The 16,522-nt window shown below is 41.0% G+C and overlaps 1 protein-coding gene across 2 annotated transcripts; it reads left to right on the top strand.

The window, feature by feature from the left end:
- Positions 1–425: 425 nt before the first annotated feature.
- Positions 426–16,447, top strand: LOC138196961 (A disintegrin and metalloproteinase with thrombospondin motifs 8-like). Of its 2 annotated transcripts, none has more exons than XM_069147355.1 (9): positions 426–1,400; positions 2,736–2,975; positions 7,737–7,869; positions 8,033–8,200; positions 9,033–9,325; positions 11,090–11,276; positions 12,400–12,578; positions 13,070–13,245; positions 14,079–16,447. In XM_069147355.1, exons 1-9 carry the CDS (start codon positions 660–662, stop codon positions 14,821–14,823), a joined length of 2,862 nt encoding a protein of 953 aa, XP_069003456.1. In that variant the 5' UTR covers positions 426–659; the 3' UTR covers positions 14,824–16,447. The 2 variants fall into 2 exon arrangements, with proteins under 2 accessions (XP_069003456.1, XP_069003458.1); XM_069147357.1 differs by having other exon boundaries at positions 12,406–12,578.
- Positions 16,448–16,522: the final 75 nt, after the last annotated feature.

Below are 16,522 nucleotides of genomic sequence, written 5' to 3' on the forward strand. Positions count from 1 at the left end.
GGTGGCGGTCACTTCCAAGCACACACGGTGCCTTTCTCCCTCCAGCGGTGGTCTTTTGTGCAGGGGATAAAGTAGCTCGGCCTTGGGGGGGCCTCCAAGCTCTGTGGGGGCCTGCCACTCACACAAGGCTCCGAAATAACTCCAGTAGCGGACTTCCAGCTATGCGTAGTATAGATGTCCTGCCGCTGCCATATAGCACGCTGGGTTAATAATAGGAGCGCGGTTGTCAAGCTATTTCAGAAGGGGGGAGTGTCGGCCTATTCTCATTGGATCCGTTTCGTCCGCGAGTTTCTCATGAAGTGCGAGTGGGAGGAGAATTTCCAGCAACGGAGGATATCAAAAATAAACCCCCTCATGTCCAGAGAAGAGCAGAAAGTATAAATACTCCCGATATGTCCAGACTGCAGCTGTGCTGGTGAGTGGTACAACAAGACTTAGCTTGGTTAGGGAATTAGAAACGACAGCTCAGACAGACTGAAATTAAATACCAGATATTCTTTGACCAAGACTGTCTTTACAGCACTGGAAAACACTTTTAATTTGAAAAGATGTTGAGAAGCTATCGTTTCCACTGAAGAAGACTCACCACCTACCAGAGCACAAGGACATAAGTCAAATTAAAGTCTTTATTTTGATCACTCTTAAGGGCATTGCAGACGATGTGTTCCACTGTGTGTTTTATGTTTTTACTACTGTGCGCAGTCAACGCGGCACTTGCTACTTCATTTGAATCAGAAGATGTTATACCTGTTCGGATAAATGGAAGAATCAGCGGCCGCTTTTGGAAGAGAAGCGAGGAGCACCCGAGGTTTATCGTCAACGCATTTGGCAAGGACTTGACTTTAAATCTCATACCCGATACCAGCTTTATCGCGCCTTCCTTCACCATACAGCGCATCAGAGCCAGAGATGTTGGCGATTTACGCAGCGCCTCAGGTGCCGAACCAGCCCTGGACGCGGATCTTCAGAAACTTATGAATCAGACACAGGAGAGTGAAGGACAGCTGAGGAGCTGCTTTTACTCGGGGAGCGTAGAACAAGATCAATACTCGGTTGTGGCTGTCAGTTTGTGCTCTGGCATCTTTGGCTCCTTCATAACGGAAGGGAAGGAGTACTTAATTGAGCCCAAACTTCGCGGCGGCCTGGAGTCACACTCTGCCGAACAGCTGCATGTCATCAAGAGAAGGACATACAGCGAGAACCACGGTGTTCCCCTCCAGTTTGATCACCCGGCGGAGGAGAGCGGAACGGAGAAGCACAACGGGGAAAGTTTTACGCACGGCGACAGTGACGCACATGGGGAACCTCGCCGGAGACGCTTTGTTTCCGCACCACGGTTCATAGAGACCCTGGTGGTAACAGACTCAACCATGACCCACTTCTATGGCGATGAAATAAAGGTCAGACGCCATGAACTCATTCTTTCCTGCACCTACACACTTCATAGGAAACTAAACAAACCTTCAGTTACATTTCGCAGTTTAGACTGTCCTGCAAACAAACTCCTAAGACGTCATCTACTTTTTTCCCCTTTCCCAGCCTGACTGCTAACTCAGAATTCATAGCTTAGAAAATATAGCGGCAGGTATTTGTTTTACTCTGCAGCTCCATAAAACATGTTTGGCAATGAGGAGGGTTAAGAGGAAATCGGTGGTCTCCCTGTTTTCCACAGGCTGAGATACAGGTCAGGCAATAGAAATGCAAGAAATGCTGAGCTGCATTCTTCAGGACTTGATCACGATTTGGCAGCAAAATCAATTGAGTGGATTCGCATGGTTTACAACATTTATTCATTTTCTATCTTTACTCAATAGCCTTTCCTGCTGCATGGCATGTAAAATGTCCACATATTTAAATTAAACTAAATTTAATGGATTGTGTATTTATGTCATCCTCCATATCAGTTCTGGTTATAACAAGAGTCAAAACAAAAGTCCATAATTCTGCCACACTCTGCACCAGCCAGATTCTGGTCTGTTTGTATTTAACACACTCCTCAGATGCCAAATCCTCTGCAGTATTCCCCAATAACACTCAGGCAAGCAGACACCAGGTCAAGTGGACAAAGGTTAGACTGATAAATGGGGCTTGAATTGACTTTCCATTACAAATAACAGGTATATTTTCATTTGTATCTGTTACATTGGTTTTCTATGAGCAGGGGCAATCTTTAGTGATTTGGTCACCACAGGCACAAATCAACATGCGGTTCTGTGGGTGTGCTTACAGCACATGTGGAAAAACTTTCTATGTGGGAATATCATCCCACCCTAGAAAAAGTGATTTCAGCAAGGATACACATCATGGCAAAGTCCCTCCCACTTACTGTGATTTACCAGCTCTCCACTAAAACACAATACCAGCACAGCTCTTTGGAAATTCCTCCCATCTCGACCTCCCATGACACAATCACAGCTAGTGAATAAATAATAATGCTTATAAGTTTCCTGAAATTGTTAGTAATTTTAACATACAAAAACATGTGAGACTTCCATAATGGCCAATGACATCTGCTCCTCTCAGACAGTTTATTGGGCTGGCAGGATTCTCTAGGTCACCGTTTGGGAGGTTCTTGTCCTACAGCGGCAGAGCTGCAAGAAATAATTATACTTAATAATACAGAGGACAAAATAATGTAGTCATATAGCACATATTGCAAACAGAGGTATTTTGGGAGGCGATTGTATATGTGCCCTTTAGCTACTAAATTAAGTGACTTGTCTTCTTGTCTACAGCACTACCTTCTCACCCTCATGTCCATGACTGCCCAGCTTTACAAGCACCCCAGCATAAAGAACTCAGTGAACATGGTGGTGGTGAAGATGTTGGTGGTGGAGGATGAGGATGTGGGACCGATGGTCTCCAGCAACGGAGGCGTGGCTCTGCGGAACTTCTGCTCTTGGCAGCAGCTTTTCAACCCACCGAGCCAGAGGCATCCAGAGCACTTTGACACTGCCATGCTGTTCACGAGAGAGGTGAGTGCCACCCACAGATCTGGGATTGTTTTTTGTATACATGTGGAATGGCTGTTGTGGCCTCTGCAATAAAACACTCCATCATCTGCATATTAGATTTAAACTTGTGACCATAATCTTCACCTAAAGCCCACTTACTAGCTCTTTCTGGAGCTTCAACTCTCATCTTGTAGTCTTCCTCAGCTGCTATAGTTCGCTCAGCGCTCACAAAGACTACACTGATAAGAGGATGAATGGGAATTGTGAACTAGAAACTCAATGAACAGTCCAAACAGAACATATCAGCTGACTGTTAACACCAGACCAAAACTGGTCAGGTACAGGTTCAAAGGTCATTGACTAGTAGTCAGTGGACAGCTGGAGAAAAATCAGAGAGGACAGTCACATCAGGGAGGACGCTAAAAACAATATTTGAACAAAGACAGGGGTTATCTCCATCTATATAGGACCATCTATTATCATATAATTAAAGTTCAATACTTAGATCAGGTGATGACAACCAGACTGTTTCTATGACAACTAAGCCATCCGCTGAGAAAGAGGCAGTCAAGCCTCCCCCCCCCCAAAAAAGAAGCTATCAAGTAGACTTAAGTTAAGACCTTGTTGAGTATTTGCTAGAATTCTTATGTAAATTATAAATGCCAGTGGCCCAAGAATGGATCCTTGGGGAACACCTAATTTGGTTTGAAAGTGTAATGGGTTTTATTGGAACATTTTACCTACAGGAAATGTTGATTGCATAAAATACCTAGTTATGAAACTACAATGTATAGCTGCACTGATGAATATTGTTCATAGAACCAATAGTCTGAATGCCATGTTATGTGAAAGCCAGAGAATTGTGACCCAAATGTGCAGATGCTGTCAGTGCTACAAGACATTTTAGCTTCTTCAGCTCATTGTTTTTGTTTATATCTTGCAAATGTATTGTTTTTGGGTACAAAGTTAGGCGATAGCTGATGGACATATTGAGCATTTGCTGTTGGGTGATGTATATTTCTCTGGGGTTAGTGAATCCAAAAGGGAGCAATTCAAGATTTTCTTCAAAGCAACAATCCAAGTGCTTTACAGTGTATTATTTCAATCTTACCCATAATAGTTTGGTATATTTTGTTTCCCATTCAGAAGGCAATAACCCAGCCAGAATGAGTCATGAAACAAGCCCTGGAGGAATTCGGTCCCGGGCCAACTGTGGTACATAATGTGGTTTCACAGACAGCACACTCAACCACATAACAATTATCCAAACCCAAAGTGCCGTACAGTAACACAGGTGCATTTTAGGGCCAGTTGTAGTTAATGAGTCTTAGTTGAAAAACAGCTCTTTCTTTGGAGCAGTTTTTGCCATATTTTGTTTATTAAGCTGATGTGAGATCAGAAAAATTACAAAACAAGGTGAGGTTAGAAAGGAAAGTCTTTCTTGCTCCTTCAGTAAATTAAGGATGCTGAAAACAGACTGTAGAGATGAAATAGCTGTAATCTTTTCCAAGCTGGGGGAATGTCAACATAGAGCAAACAAACTGTACTTTATGGATGCTTCGACAGGAAATAAGTTCACAAGTCCTTAGGGTTTGAGTTGTGATTGGCTTGTTCCGCTGTATTTGGCTGCCTTCTACCATCTGGTATGTGCATGCTGACAAGGTGTTAGCAGACAATACATTAGGCGAGGAACTTCTCTATTATTAAATTTGTATAGCTAAGGGCCCTGGTTTGTGGCTTGATTTGATGACAGGCTTGGCATTTATCCGCCTACCGAATGACGTTAGCATGTAAATCTGACTCTGGATCAGGGAAATGATGAATAGAACATATGGGTTTTTGCAGTCTTGGGGTGGATTTGTTTAGGCAGCTTTCGATCGGGGGAAACCATCATTCACGCAAACCCGGTTTGTTTTTCCATTTCCGCGGAGATGTGCTTTGAAACATAGAGGACGGAAGGCTCCTCGTGGATCAGCTAACTTTAGTGCTGCCACAAATCAGCCCTGACATCATGAAGCCACTTTAAATGGTCAGGGCTCGAGTATGCGGGTCGAGGTTGAAAATGTGTGCCATGCATCCCACAGTCATGAGAGAAGGCTGCTGCTACTACTGGCTGTTGTGAAACTCAAAACTTACACTGTGTTGGATGTAGTGGAAACATTTTTCTCATGCATTTTTGTGGTCTCATACTGTGTGTTTGTAAGCCTGCCTCAACTGTCTGCAAATGCAATACCATGGCTTGAGTACTGACCCATACATCTAACCTGGCATCTGCGTGTCTGCATACAAGAGTGATGGTTGCTGTTGTGGAACAAGGTGTATAAACACACGCTGTGCCGTGTTCAAACTGCAGCTCCAAGTCCAGATGTCTTTTGAATCACAGAGGGTTTGGCCTTGTGGTTCTTTTTCTGAGGGGCCTGAGGCGAGGCCATGGATGCATGTGTCTCCATCCTACGTAGCAAGGCGTCTTCTCATATAGGGAAAGATTTCTGATTCACCACACTTTTAATTTTCCCACATCACAGCTCTGTACGCTGCATGCTGAGTATATTTATTTGCCTTTTTTTAATGACGGAAACACTGAGCAACATGTTTTTGATTTGTAAATAGATGGTGGTTTGCCATCCCGCATAAATAATATGAGTCAATCAGGGCTGTCTATACACCTACTATGTTTACTATTTGACATACTGATTACCTTTAACTCTTCAATAGTCCAGTCTGCCAGCGTTTTTTTAAGCAAACTGTCATTACTTTTTATGGAAAAAAGCCCTCAAATGCCATTTAATAATAATGTATCAAGCAAATATGTGGTGTGTATGTATTAAACACTGGAACGACTGTAATCCATATGTCACCAGTTACAGGTTAATTGAAGGATTGGTCAACTGTTTGTCTGATTGCCCATATCTTAATCCCACCAGAATGAAGTAGTGGGAATCTAATACAAGTATGCATTTTAGTTTAGTGTCAGTGGAAAACATTGGTGTCCCATGGCTCTGAAGCAATTAAAAAGTATCTGACGGTATGCAGCTCTTATTCCATTAGCATGTGTTGATTCTGAGTGGTATGTCACTGTTGGCTTTCGCTATGCCACTGCTGTTCTTCTGACTGAAATGGCACTTATAAATGCCATGTCATTTATATTCAGCTGGCAATCATCACTTCCCACCAGTACATACCGATCCTTATTGACATACTGTATGCCACTGCTGATTATGATATGCAGGTATGCGTGTGACTTAAATGTTGTACATTATTTCTTGGTTGGAAATATTCATGTCACTTTGACTCATAGTCACAGCTGTTTGAATGACTCCCCACTGGAATCTTATGACTTACTGGCATTCATACATATAGCCTTTATTATATATATATATAAATTATATACACACACATCACATTGATGCCAGTGTCGATGGTCAAACTTTATCCAATGCTACACGGACTGTGCTGGCTCTACAGGGCTAATAGATTAGTAGCACAACTAGTTTGAAAAAAAAAAATTATGATTTTATTCAAAAATATATTCAATGTGCAATGTGCGCCTATTGGCTGTGACGCCACCGATTGTGACTGAGAGTCGTGTTTGAAAACTAGTGAACAAAAACTCAGTTAGTTAAAGATAATGGATGAAAAGTAATACAAAATATTTTAACAAACAGCTAAAAGTATGGACTAAACACTGAGCTAACAGCAGCATACGCTGTGTTGATGTAGACAGCTACAGGCAGTTAAAAATAGTAGTAAGAGATGGATAACAAAAATTAGATGATAGGAAGCTTAATGTGAAAAATAAACTGTTGAAGTAGTTGCCTAAAAGAAACTTACATTAGTTAATAAAAAAAAATTGAAATTGTGGAACTGGTTAGCTAAAATGATTATTTCAAAGTATTTAATGGCTGCAGAATAGATGACCTAATGAGACAAATGAACTAGTTAGCTAAAAGAAACTGTTGAACTCATTGTTGGACTTGGTACCAAAAGGTAACACAGAGTTCAAAGTACCAGACATATTGTTGGCAAGAAATAATTGTTTAAATGTAGCTTCTGCCACTTACATTGCAAATTCAAACTTGTCCAAATCAACCAAAACACAGACTCTTGAACTGTATAAAAAATACCATATACTTATAAAAAGTCCTTTTTTTATTTGTTTTATTGAACCTTTCCAACATAAAAAGTACATTTTCACAACAAATTATTATATTGTGCTCTGCAAGATACAAAGACCAATGTACAAATACAGTAGGTGTACACAGACACAAACAAAACAATATCGGCTTTTATATCATTAATTGTTAAATAAATAGTTAAAAAACATCCAGTTTAAACTCACAAACTTGGGAGCCACTGTTCCATTATAATGATATAATGCATATAGGCTGAGCCACAAATTTTACACGACTGCAGGTAGATGAAGCAGTTGTCAGTGGGGCACAAGTGGCATATGCCATTTTTATGTGACACACAGCAACAACATTACCTAGTCCCATTTATGGCTCTCATGTATTAAATAACCCAGAAGGTCAAAGCACATTGTTGTCTTTCCTGGATAATAAAAGAATATGCCATTACCATCATTCTGTTCCTGAGAGAAAATTCTCAATACAGTTTTGACAAAACATAATTGCTGAAAATGATTTAAAAAAAAAAAAAAAAAAAATGTTTGTCATGAAAATGGACACATTTAAACTCTCATCCTCATCTTTATCTCATCAATTCAGTATGTATTCAGTTTTCAGTGAGTTTCAGTGCTTTTTCTCCTTGTTTGAGTTACAGGACATCTGCGGACAGAAAAGCTGTGACACGCTGGGTGTGGCCGATGTCGGGACGATGTGTGATCCCAAGAGAAGCTGCTCGGTTATCGAAGACAGCGGCCTGCAGACTGCCTTCACAGCTGCACATGAGCTTGGTTAGGTCACACTTGCTGTCATAGGGGTGGGCTGGTGTGTGCTTTGTAATAATGAAGACACCTTTGAAATTTAGTGTAATCAGCAGCATAGATTTAGTCTTTTGGACACTTTTGGGCTTCTGCAAACCTACAAATCTTTTTGTTGCATCCTTCCTTCCTGCAGGTCATGTGTTGAGTATGCCTCATGATGACTCCAAGACATGTGAGAGGCTGTTTGGGGACCTGGGAGGACATTTCCTGATGGCTCCTCTGTTTGTCAGCCTCAGCAAGGCTGCACCTTGGTCTCCCTGCAGTGCTCTGCACATTACTGAATTCTTTGACAACGGGCATGGTAAGGAAGATTTTCGGTTGTTGCCCCAGAATGTCAAAAATGTATGTAGAGACTTTCTGCCAATGTGGACATCTGCCACGACTGCAGCTCTGTTATTAGTGGTGAATCACAGATGAATAAAACATACTGTTCCTCTTATTGTCTCGTGAGTGAAGGCTTTCCTGCTTAAACATGCTGCTCCCCTCAAATTATAGGCTGTAAAGATAGTTTATCTTGCCCTAGTTTTCCACATCCTCTTCTCCTCACTCCTCACCCATTCTGTTTCTTTGCCTTCGCCTTGCCTCAGTTGCTCCCGTTCCCCCATCTCGTGTTGTGCATCTTGTATTGTTTGTATCCTTGCTAGACCTATCGGTGAACCTTCTTTTCCACTGAGTCACACTATGGACTTCTTCCTGTTCTCCACCTCCTGAGCCAAAAGCAACAGCTGGTGTCAGCAAAATATGTTCTTTATCAGTTGGAAAATGTCTCCAATGAAAACTCATATGGCTGAGAATGTTCATTCCGAACTGCGGATGTCATTGACAACTCCAGACAAAGCTTATTGAATGTAATAAACATCATTAGAGGAATAATGAATAAATTCAGATTTAAGTTGTCAAATTTCCAGAGTCAGAGCATTAGGCTGCCTATAAAAGTGCGCTGCATTAGTTCAAGTTCATTTATTCATTATTAATGTCAGGACACAACTTGCTTTGAATATCTTTCCACTGTTGTCATACCACACACAAAGAGCAGCACATTTACAATTGTCAAAGTGCCACAAAGCCCATAATCTCTATAAACCACACTATAATCAATCTCATACAGTGTTGTTTTGTACTGTTAATCACAGGGGACTGCCTGCTGGATGTCCCAGAGAGTGCCATGCCCCTACCGAGAGAACTGCCAGGCACCAAGTACAGCCTAGACCAGCAGTGCCAGCAGATCTTTGGAGAGGAGTTTATCCACTGCCCCAACACTTCAGACAGCGATATCTGCAGCCAGCTGTGGTGTCAAGAGGACGGGACATCGCAGTGCTCCACCAAGAACGGCAGCTTGCCCTGGGCTGATGGCACTCCCTGCAGCCCCAACGGGACGTGCCTCCATGGAGCCTGCATGTCGACCCAGGAGGTGATGCAACCGCCGGTAAGACAACACTTTTATAATAATAATAAAAAAAAAGACAAAGCGGTTTCCCTTATCAAAGTGAGACTCTGCATCTTACAAATGAAGAGTTAAAGTCATTATCAGTAAAACGGTGCCAGGTTTTGTTTAATGCACTCATGGGTTTAACTGCTTAAGTCCTTGCTGGTCTGGTAAGATCAATAGCTTATGGTGGGTAATGTTAAAGCAAAGTCAGCTGTGTAACGTCACCCACTGGTTTTTGAACTACTGTTTTGAAACCTCAAGTATTTCAGCCGTTGCCATTTTGTTTGTTTTTGAGACAGAAGTGAGCATGTTTGTAAGAGCTGGGGAGCAGGGAGGGGTCGATCAGCCTTTAAAAAAGGATCAATGCAGCTTTAAGATGAAAGATTTATTTTCACCCAAGAACATGTCAAAGCTGCATCAGGAAATCTTCCATGTTGGTCTCCCAGCTGTTAGTAGTTTTTTTTTTTTTATAAAGCATCGTATGTATCGTATCAGTAATCTGTCTTTGAACCTCAGATACATCTTGTTGCATCTTGCAAGCTGACGATGTTTATTTGCACGTGCTCGCTGTTGAGGTATTGATGAGTCGCTTCCTTTAAAATGCTCTGCTCATTGGTTGAGAAACAGAGTAATCAAGTTTGTAGTTAGAAAAATCAGAAGTCAACTACTTTGAGCAAACTACCTCAGGAGATTTTTCTGATCCCACACAGGGTTTGTTGATAATCTAAGAAATTATGTCTGTTATTCTGTGTTTAACAGTTAGTTCTAGCAATAATCTTATCATTTTACATTAATGTTTCAGCAAATCGGCACATGTGCAGCTGTGCCAATTTGCCTGATTTGAAACAGGTTCTTCTTGACCAAAAACATCATGAAATTTTGAGCATCAAGTTCCGAGGTCAGGTGTTTTTGTGACAAGACCTCGTAAATGAATTTAGTTCTCCAGTCAGGTGACTACAGACATTCAAATCCAAGTTCCATTTGACTCTTTAAGTTTCAACAGTGTATTCCATTCCTACAGCAAAACATGTAGTTTGAACTTTTCTTGTCATTGCCATTATTGTGGAGACCTTATTAAAATGCTCAAAAAAGGAAAAGCCTGTCAAAACTCCAAAGCACTTATCATAAGGTTTTTTGTGTTTTTCAATAAACCACCCAATACAAAACGTCCATTGAAAATTGGCTGTTTTAAAAGTGTAAAGTTAGGAGATATTTGTTTCTTCTTCAGGAGTATAGATTTTAGAATTTGGTGAGTTTAAATGCAGCTGCTTCATAATGCCTTTTTTATGTCCTTAAAGAACATTTAGGCCTATACATCTCACTGTTTCATTTTTAGCTTGCTTGACTTGATATCTTCTCCTTGTGTTATGAACACATCTGTTTATGCTGGCAGTTGGGATGTTAGTTGGTCCAAACTCATAAAACTTCTGGAGACCATGCTTAGCAGATACACACACATATACCCACACAAACTTTCAATTTTGCATTACAAAGTTGCAGCATGGCAGGTTTCACTAGCGGTGAGTGACACATGTGGCAGGAATGTGGGTAGAGTCAGACAGCAGGCGCGTGCCGAACTTCAACACAGATTTAGCCTTGAGTCGCAGCACGCCAACACACTGTGCTGCCTCAAACCCAGAAGCACAGACTGTGGTTTAGGCTGCACAGCTGAGTCTGGCTTTGGCTCTGAGCTCTAACCAACTACTCCTACTGCACTTTCTTTTCTTTTTTTTTTTTTCTTTTTTTTATGTTTTACCGCAGATGGTTGTGGACGGCGGCTGGAGCTCGTGGGGACCCTGGCAGCAGTGCTCCAGGACTTGTGGAGGCGGCGTGGAGTTCTCCTACAGGGAGTGCACTGACCCAGTGCCGAAGAACGGAGGGAAGTACTGTGAGGGACAGAGAGTTCAGTACCAGTCCTGCAACATACAGCCATGTGAAAATAATGAAGGTGAGAATCAGTACAGTACAGGTTTAAAACCCCAATATCTTTAACTGCCGATAGCCGGTGTTCAGATATTTATATTTATTTCAGTGTGCTTGCACTGAAGGTGGTAATGCTGCTTGTATCATTTTTGTACAAATCGCGAAAAAAGCAGTGATCTTGGCGAATGGCTTCAAAATAGAGGTTTTTTTGTTGTTGTAATATTTCAAAAAAAAATCGAATAGCAAATGATATTATACTTGGTAAGACTAATACCCCTGGCATTTCCCTCACTCATAAATAAATGACCTCAATAGTGCCACCATGTGGTGCGCTACTCAATATTTCAGTTTACTGTGAATAATTCCCACACCGTGTTCATATTTCATCCAATCGTCACCAAATCTGGTGTGAAACGTGTTTAAGCGATGGAGAAATGGAATGGTAATTTTGGTGACGATAGTACTTTCGGTTTTTCTACAGTTGTTTAGCAGAGGTCAGGAAAAAAGGATGCCCTGAAATTGTGATGTGATAACTTTTCAATACGACACTTTATTTCAACCTCTGACTAGACACGTGCATGTAAGGCCTCTGAGCCAGCAAACCAAGTTCGGTGGAATTACGTCCACAAGAGCTGCTACAATAACAACCATTACCTACCTCTTTAAGGCTGTGTAACTATAAAATCTTTTAACCTAGAGGTGTAAATTAAACTTTCAATGACAGAGGAGACTTTGATCTAGCTTTTTACAAGGGCATATTCATGTCTGTCCAGCTTTAATGCTAATTTCGTTTTGTATTGCCAACAACTTAGCTGGCTCTCTAATCTCCATTTTTAGTCCAATCCTCACCAAACTCAGTGGCATAATTTCTGGAAGGGTCCTCAAGGGTCCTTGAGTTAAAGTACTCGATACCATTTTCCCTCAGTGGCTCACCAGAATCAAGTGGGTCTGTATCAATAATACCATTATGTTTTTAGTCTGGGCCATATACATTTTTAACTGCAATATCAGCCTTATATACCCAATGCTGCTGGTATATTGTTTTAATTATACCATTATAGAAATATAAATGTAGACTTAATAAAATTACTATTTTATTAGAAATAATGTTTTGGTGGGGGAACTTTATTCATCGTTCTTTCTTCTAGCTGCAGGTAAGAGTTTCAGAGAGGAGCAGTGTGAGAAGTACAACACCCCCAACTACCTGGACCACAACGGGAACATGAAACAGTGGATACCAAAGTACGCCGGCGTCTCTCCCAGAGACAGGTGTAAGCTGTTCTGCAGGGCCAGAGGCAGCAGTGAATTTAAGGTGTTTGAATCCAAGGTACAGTATGTTGTGCACTCAGCAGCACCGCTCACACACTGTAGTTTTAGGCTGGAAGTTATCTTCTCATTTCAGCTAATGCATGCTCTATTGAATTTCGTGTCAGCTGTATGAATGCATATCCAAAGCCCTCCAATGGGAGGAAAATCAAAAATCGGATGTCTTACTTCAGTAAAACAAACTTGGGCATCAAAGTTATTATTTACTGTATGTTAGAAAACAATAGATTCATAAAAGGTTTACTTTGCTTTCCTGAGCTTTCAAATTCATGTTATGGCCTTGGATTTTTGGTTTATAATCAGGTCCAAAATTTATTTGTGACCGTCAACCATTGATGAAGAGCCTGAGTTAAAGTTGGTCTTTAATTGAAAGGTTGATGTGACTGGATCAGAAGTGAGGAAACAATAACAAATCTCCTACTATTAGGTGAATATGAATGTTGCATTTCACCTGTAATGAAACATGTACCAATGCTTGCTGTGTTCCTGCAGGTCATTGACGGGACGACCTGTGGCCCTGACACCACATCGGTGTGTGTCCAAGGCCAGTGTGTGAAGGCAGGCTGCGACCAGGTGATTGGCTCCAACAAGAGGGTGGATAAGTGTGGAGAGTGCGGAGGAAGTGGACTTACCTGTAGAAAAATCACAGGCTCCTACAACAAAGCAACGTAAGCTCTCTCAAAAAAAAGACCTCATATGTAATTACAACTTGATGTACATGTAGATAAAGTGAAGCTTAGATTAGCTGAAATGTATGTTTCCATTTCCTTTCACTATTGTTGCTGTTTGCTAACAATGCACAAGCAGCTACTCTTGCTACCATCACCATCTGCAAAAAGAAAGGAATTCTGCTAAAAGACCAGTCTCAGGGCATATTAGAGCTAGCGGATACGAAAAGAAACAATGTAAAAAAAAAAAAACACAAACAAATATATTAAAAAAAAATTTAACTTTGTTTTTATTTTTATTTCTTAAAGGCTTAAAGAAACAGTTCAACAAATTCATGTATTTGAAAATATAATTTAATAGTCACCGCAACCGTAGTCACCGTTTATCATGACGTAGCTTCATCGTGTAACACTTCTCAACATAATGGCCTTTTCATACTTATGTAAAATGTTAAACTATTGTGTTTACGAGTAAATAGTTTAGATTAGATTAGTTTAGATTAGATTCATTTCGATTAGATTAGATTAGATTAGATTAGATTCGATTCGATTCGATTAGATTAGATTAGGTTAGATTAGATCAGATTTGTAGTTTTACTGATGTTGGTTGGCTGATTTCTGACCTTTTGACAGTAGATGCTTTCCTCTTCATGTCAGGCTAATCACCTTTAAGCTTGAGCCCTCCACTTAACACACAGAAAAATGGATGCTATCAAACTTGTCTTCTAACTAAAAAGCAAATAATTTTATAACCCAAACTGTTTGGATGCAAACATGAAAAGTGTGTATTAAGTGAGTATTGTCTAAATTAGTTTTTTTGTCTTCTCTATCAGGTACGGATATAGTGACATTGTCACAATTCCCATTGGTGCAACAAACATTGACATCAAACAGCGGAGCCACAGAGGAATCAAACATGACGGGAACTACCTGGCTATAAAGAAAGAGATAGGTGGTTACATCCTCAACGGTAACTTCTCTGTATCCACAGTGGAGCAGGACATTCCGGTGCTGGGTGCAGTACTAAAGTACAGTGGTTCCTCCACCACACTAGAAAGGATCCAGAGCTTCAGGCAGCTGAAGGAGGCCATCACCATCCAACTCCTGGCCACTGCAGGTGATGCCAACCCTCCCAAGGTCAAATATACCTTTTTCATTCCCAGAGATGTGACTTTCAACAAATCCAAGGAGAAGAAGGGCTCTTCCCTGTCTTTGCATGTGATCCATCCGTTTGGTGTGCCTGACTGGGTACTGGGAGAGTGGTCTGAGTGCTCCAAGAGCTGCGGCTCCGGATGGTCCAGGAGGAACGTGGAATGCCGAAACAGCGAAGGCTTCCTTTCCAGCCTGTGTGACAAAGATCTGAAGCCCGTAGACATCAGGCCATGCGGAGATCAGCCATGTCCCATATGGCAGATGGGACCTTGGTCTGCCTGCTCACGAACTTGTGGCCAGGGGGAGCGCCGCCGCAATGTCTTCTGTATAGACTACACTGGGAAGACTGTTGAGACAGAGAAGTGCGATCTGAAAAAAATCCCAGAGCCAGTCTCTGGAGAATGTTTCAACCAGGACTGCTTATGAAGAACATGAGTACAGTGAACTTTCCCTTTTTGGTCTGAGTGCACTTGCCAACTATGGATGGGTACATTACGAAAAGGGGCACACCAGGGACAGGTCTAGGGGCCCAGAGATCAGGGGCAAACTAAAAGGGGCACACCAGGGACAGGCCTAGGGGCCCGGAGATCAGGGGCAAAGTGACTACAAAGAGGCACAAACAACAACAGAGACTATAAAGACACACAAAAACAGCCAAAATAAATATGCAAAATGATCACAAACAGACTTTAAAAACAAAAAAAAGGACTAAGAAAGAGATGCAAAACAAATATGTCTCTACGATTCTTAAAGCTATGGTTTACCTGCAAAATCGAATGTATCATCAGTAGTCTTTTTGTGTGCCTCTTGTGGGGGTCTTGCCCCTATGTGACAGGACTGGGGGGGGGGGGGGCTTTTATATGTCTGTGTCCCGCGGCCCATTGTCTCATAACCCATCCATTTAGCCAACTGGTTGCATCAAGTCACATCAGGGGCTTTTACCTGAATATTGTTTTCGTCATCTTTTGTTGACATTTGACAACCACTATTGAAATTTGGAACAATGGAAATCTACCTCAGGACATACATGTGATGCTACAGTATATATTGAAGCTAGATGAAGGTGCAGTGTGTGTTTTCTCCAGAATGAGAAGTTTTTCTTGCCCCACTTCAAAAGGATCAAACTTTTTGGATGAAGTTTGGTTTAATCTGCAGTTAGCTGTCACTCAAAGTGGGGCTAGAACAATGGCATGAAACCTGCTGTCAAACACCAGCACAGTGTAAATATACCTCCAGTCGCCCTCCGTAGAACTCAACCCCCTATAAAGCTTCGATGGAGCCATTTAACTGTTATTGAGATGAATCATACGACTGAGGTGTGGAGATTTTTAGCCTTTGGGAAATGCGCTCTTGTATGATTACTTCTCTATGCCGCACACGTACTAACGTGATCTGTGTTAAGAGCTTGTCGTGAAGATGTCATGCTTTTGTCCTGAAAATGAGCATTGCTGGGCTATGGGCAAACCATTCACTGACACCATATTTGATAATGACTTTTCAATGTGCCAGTTGTAGCCAACATGAAAATATGTTTTTAATACTGAGCTTATATAAGCTGATAGAAATTGAGTTTTACACATTGTGTAATTTTTTTTAGACTAGATAATGATTAGTCAGTCCTGACCAGAAAAAAAAAATGATAGAGAATTCTCCTCTGCCCCGTAGTCGAATTTTGGCCTCTTTCCATGTGCATTAAAATGCAGTTGTGAAGTACAAACAATCTGCAATGCCACAAACATCTTTGGAGTCAGTATTACTAAGCTAGGTGATAAGTATACTATCTATCTATACAAAGAATAACATTAATTTTATGCATTTCAGACTTTTATTTGTTAATTCATTATATGTTGCCACTCAGTTGTTTTTAAACTCTTGTATGTATATTTGATTTCTTCATTCCTGTTGTTAATTTACAGTATGTTATAAAACAAAAGAGATGGAGCATTAGGCCTATATCCCTTCAGTGAAGGACCATACTATTTTATTATTACAGCTTCCTTTTTAAGCTATTTATTTTTGTAAAGTTTTTACCTTTAACATGTAATTAACATGGCAGATGCTGTCTTTGACATTTTTGTCTATAAAATGGTCAAATAAACACATTAATGCCAATACATGCTTCTGT

This window comes from Embiotoca jacksoni, unplaced genomic scaffold (assembly GCF_022577435.1).
Source record: "Embiotoca jacksoni isolate LCO1_2020_lvr unplaced genomic scaffold, fEmbJac1.0.p SCAF_14, whole genome shotgun sequence".
NCBI lineage: Eukaryota > Metazoa > Chordata > Actinopteri > Embiotocidae > Embiotoca > Embiotoca jacksoni.

Excerpts from the sequence above, each read along its gene's own strand:
- LOC138196961 (XM_069147355.1), top strand. The coding sequence starts at position 660 with ATGTGTTCCACTGTGTGTTTTATGTTTTTACTACTGTGCGCAGTCAAC. Across the intron at positions 7,870-8,032 it reads CACAGCTGCACATGAGCTTG|GTCATGTGTTGAGTATGCCT; the intron begins GTTAGGTCACAC and ends TCCTTCCTGCAG. Across the intron at positions 11,277-12,399 it reads GCCATGTGAAAATAATGAAG|CTGCAGGTAAGAGTTTCAGA; the intron begins GTGAGAATCAGT and ends TCTTTCTTCTAG.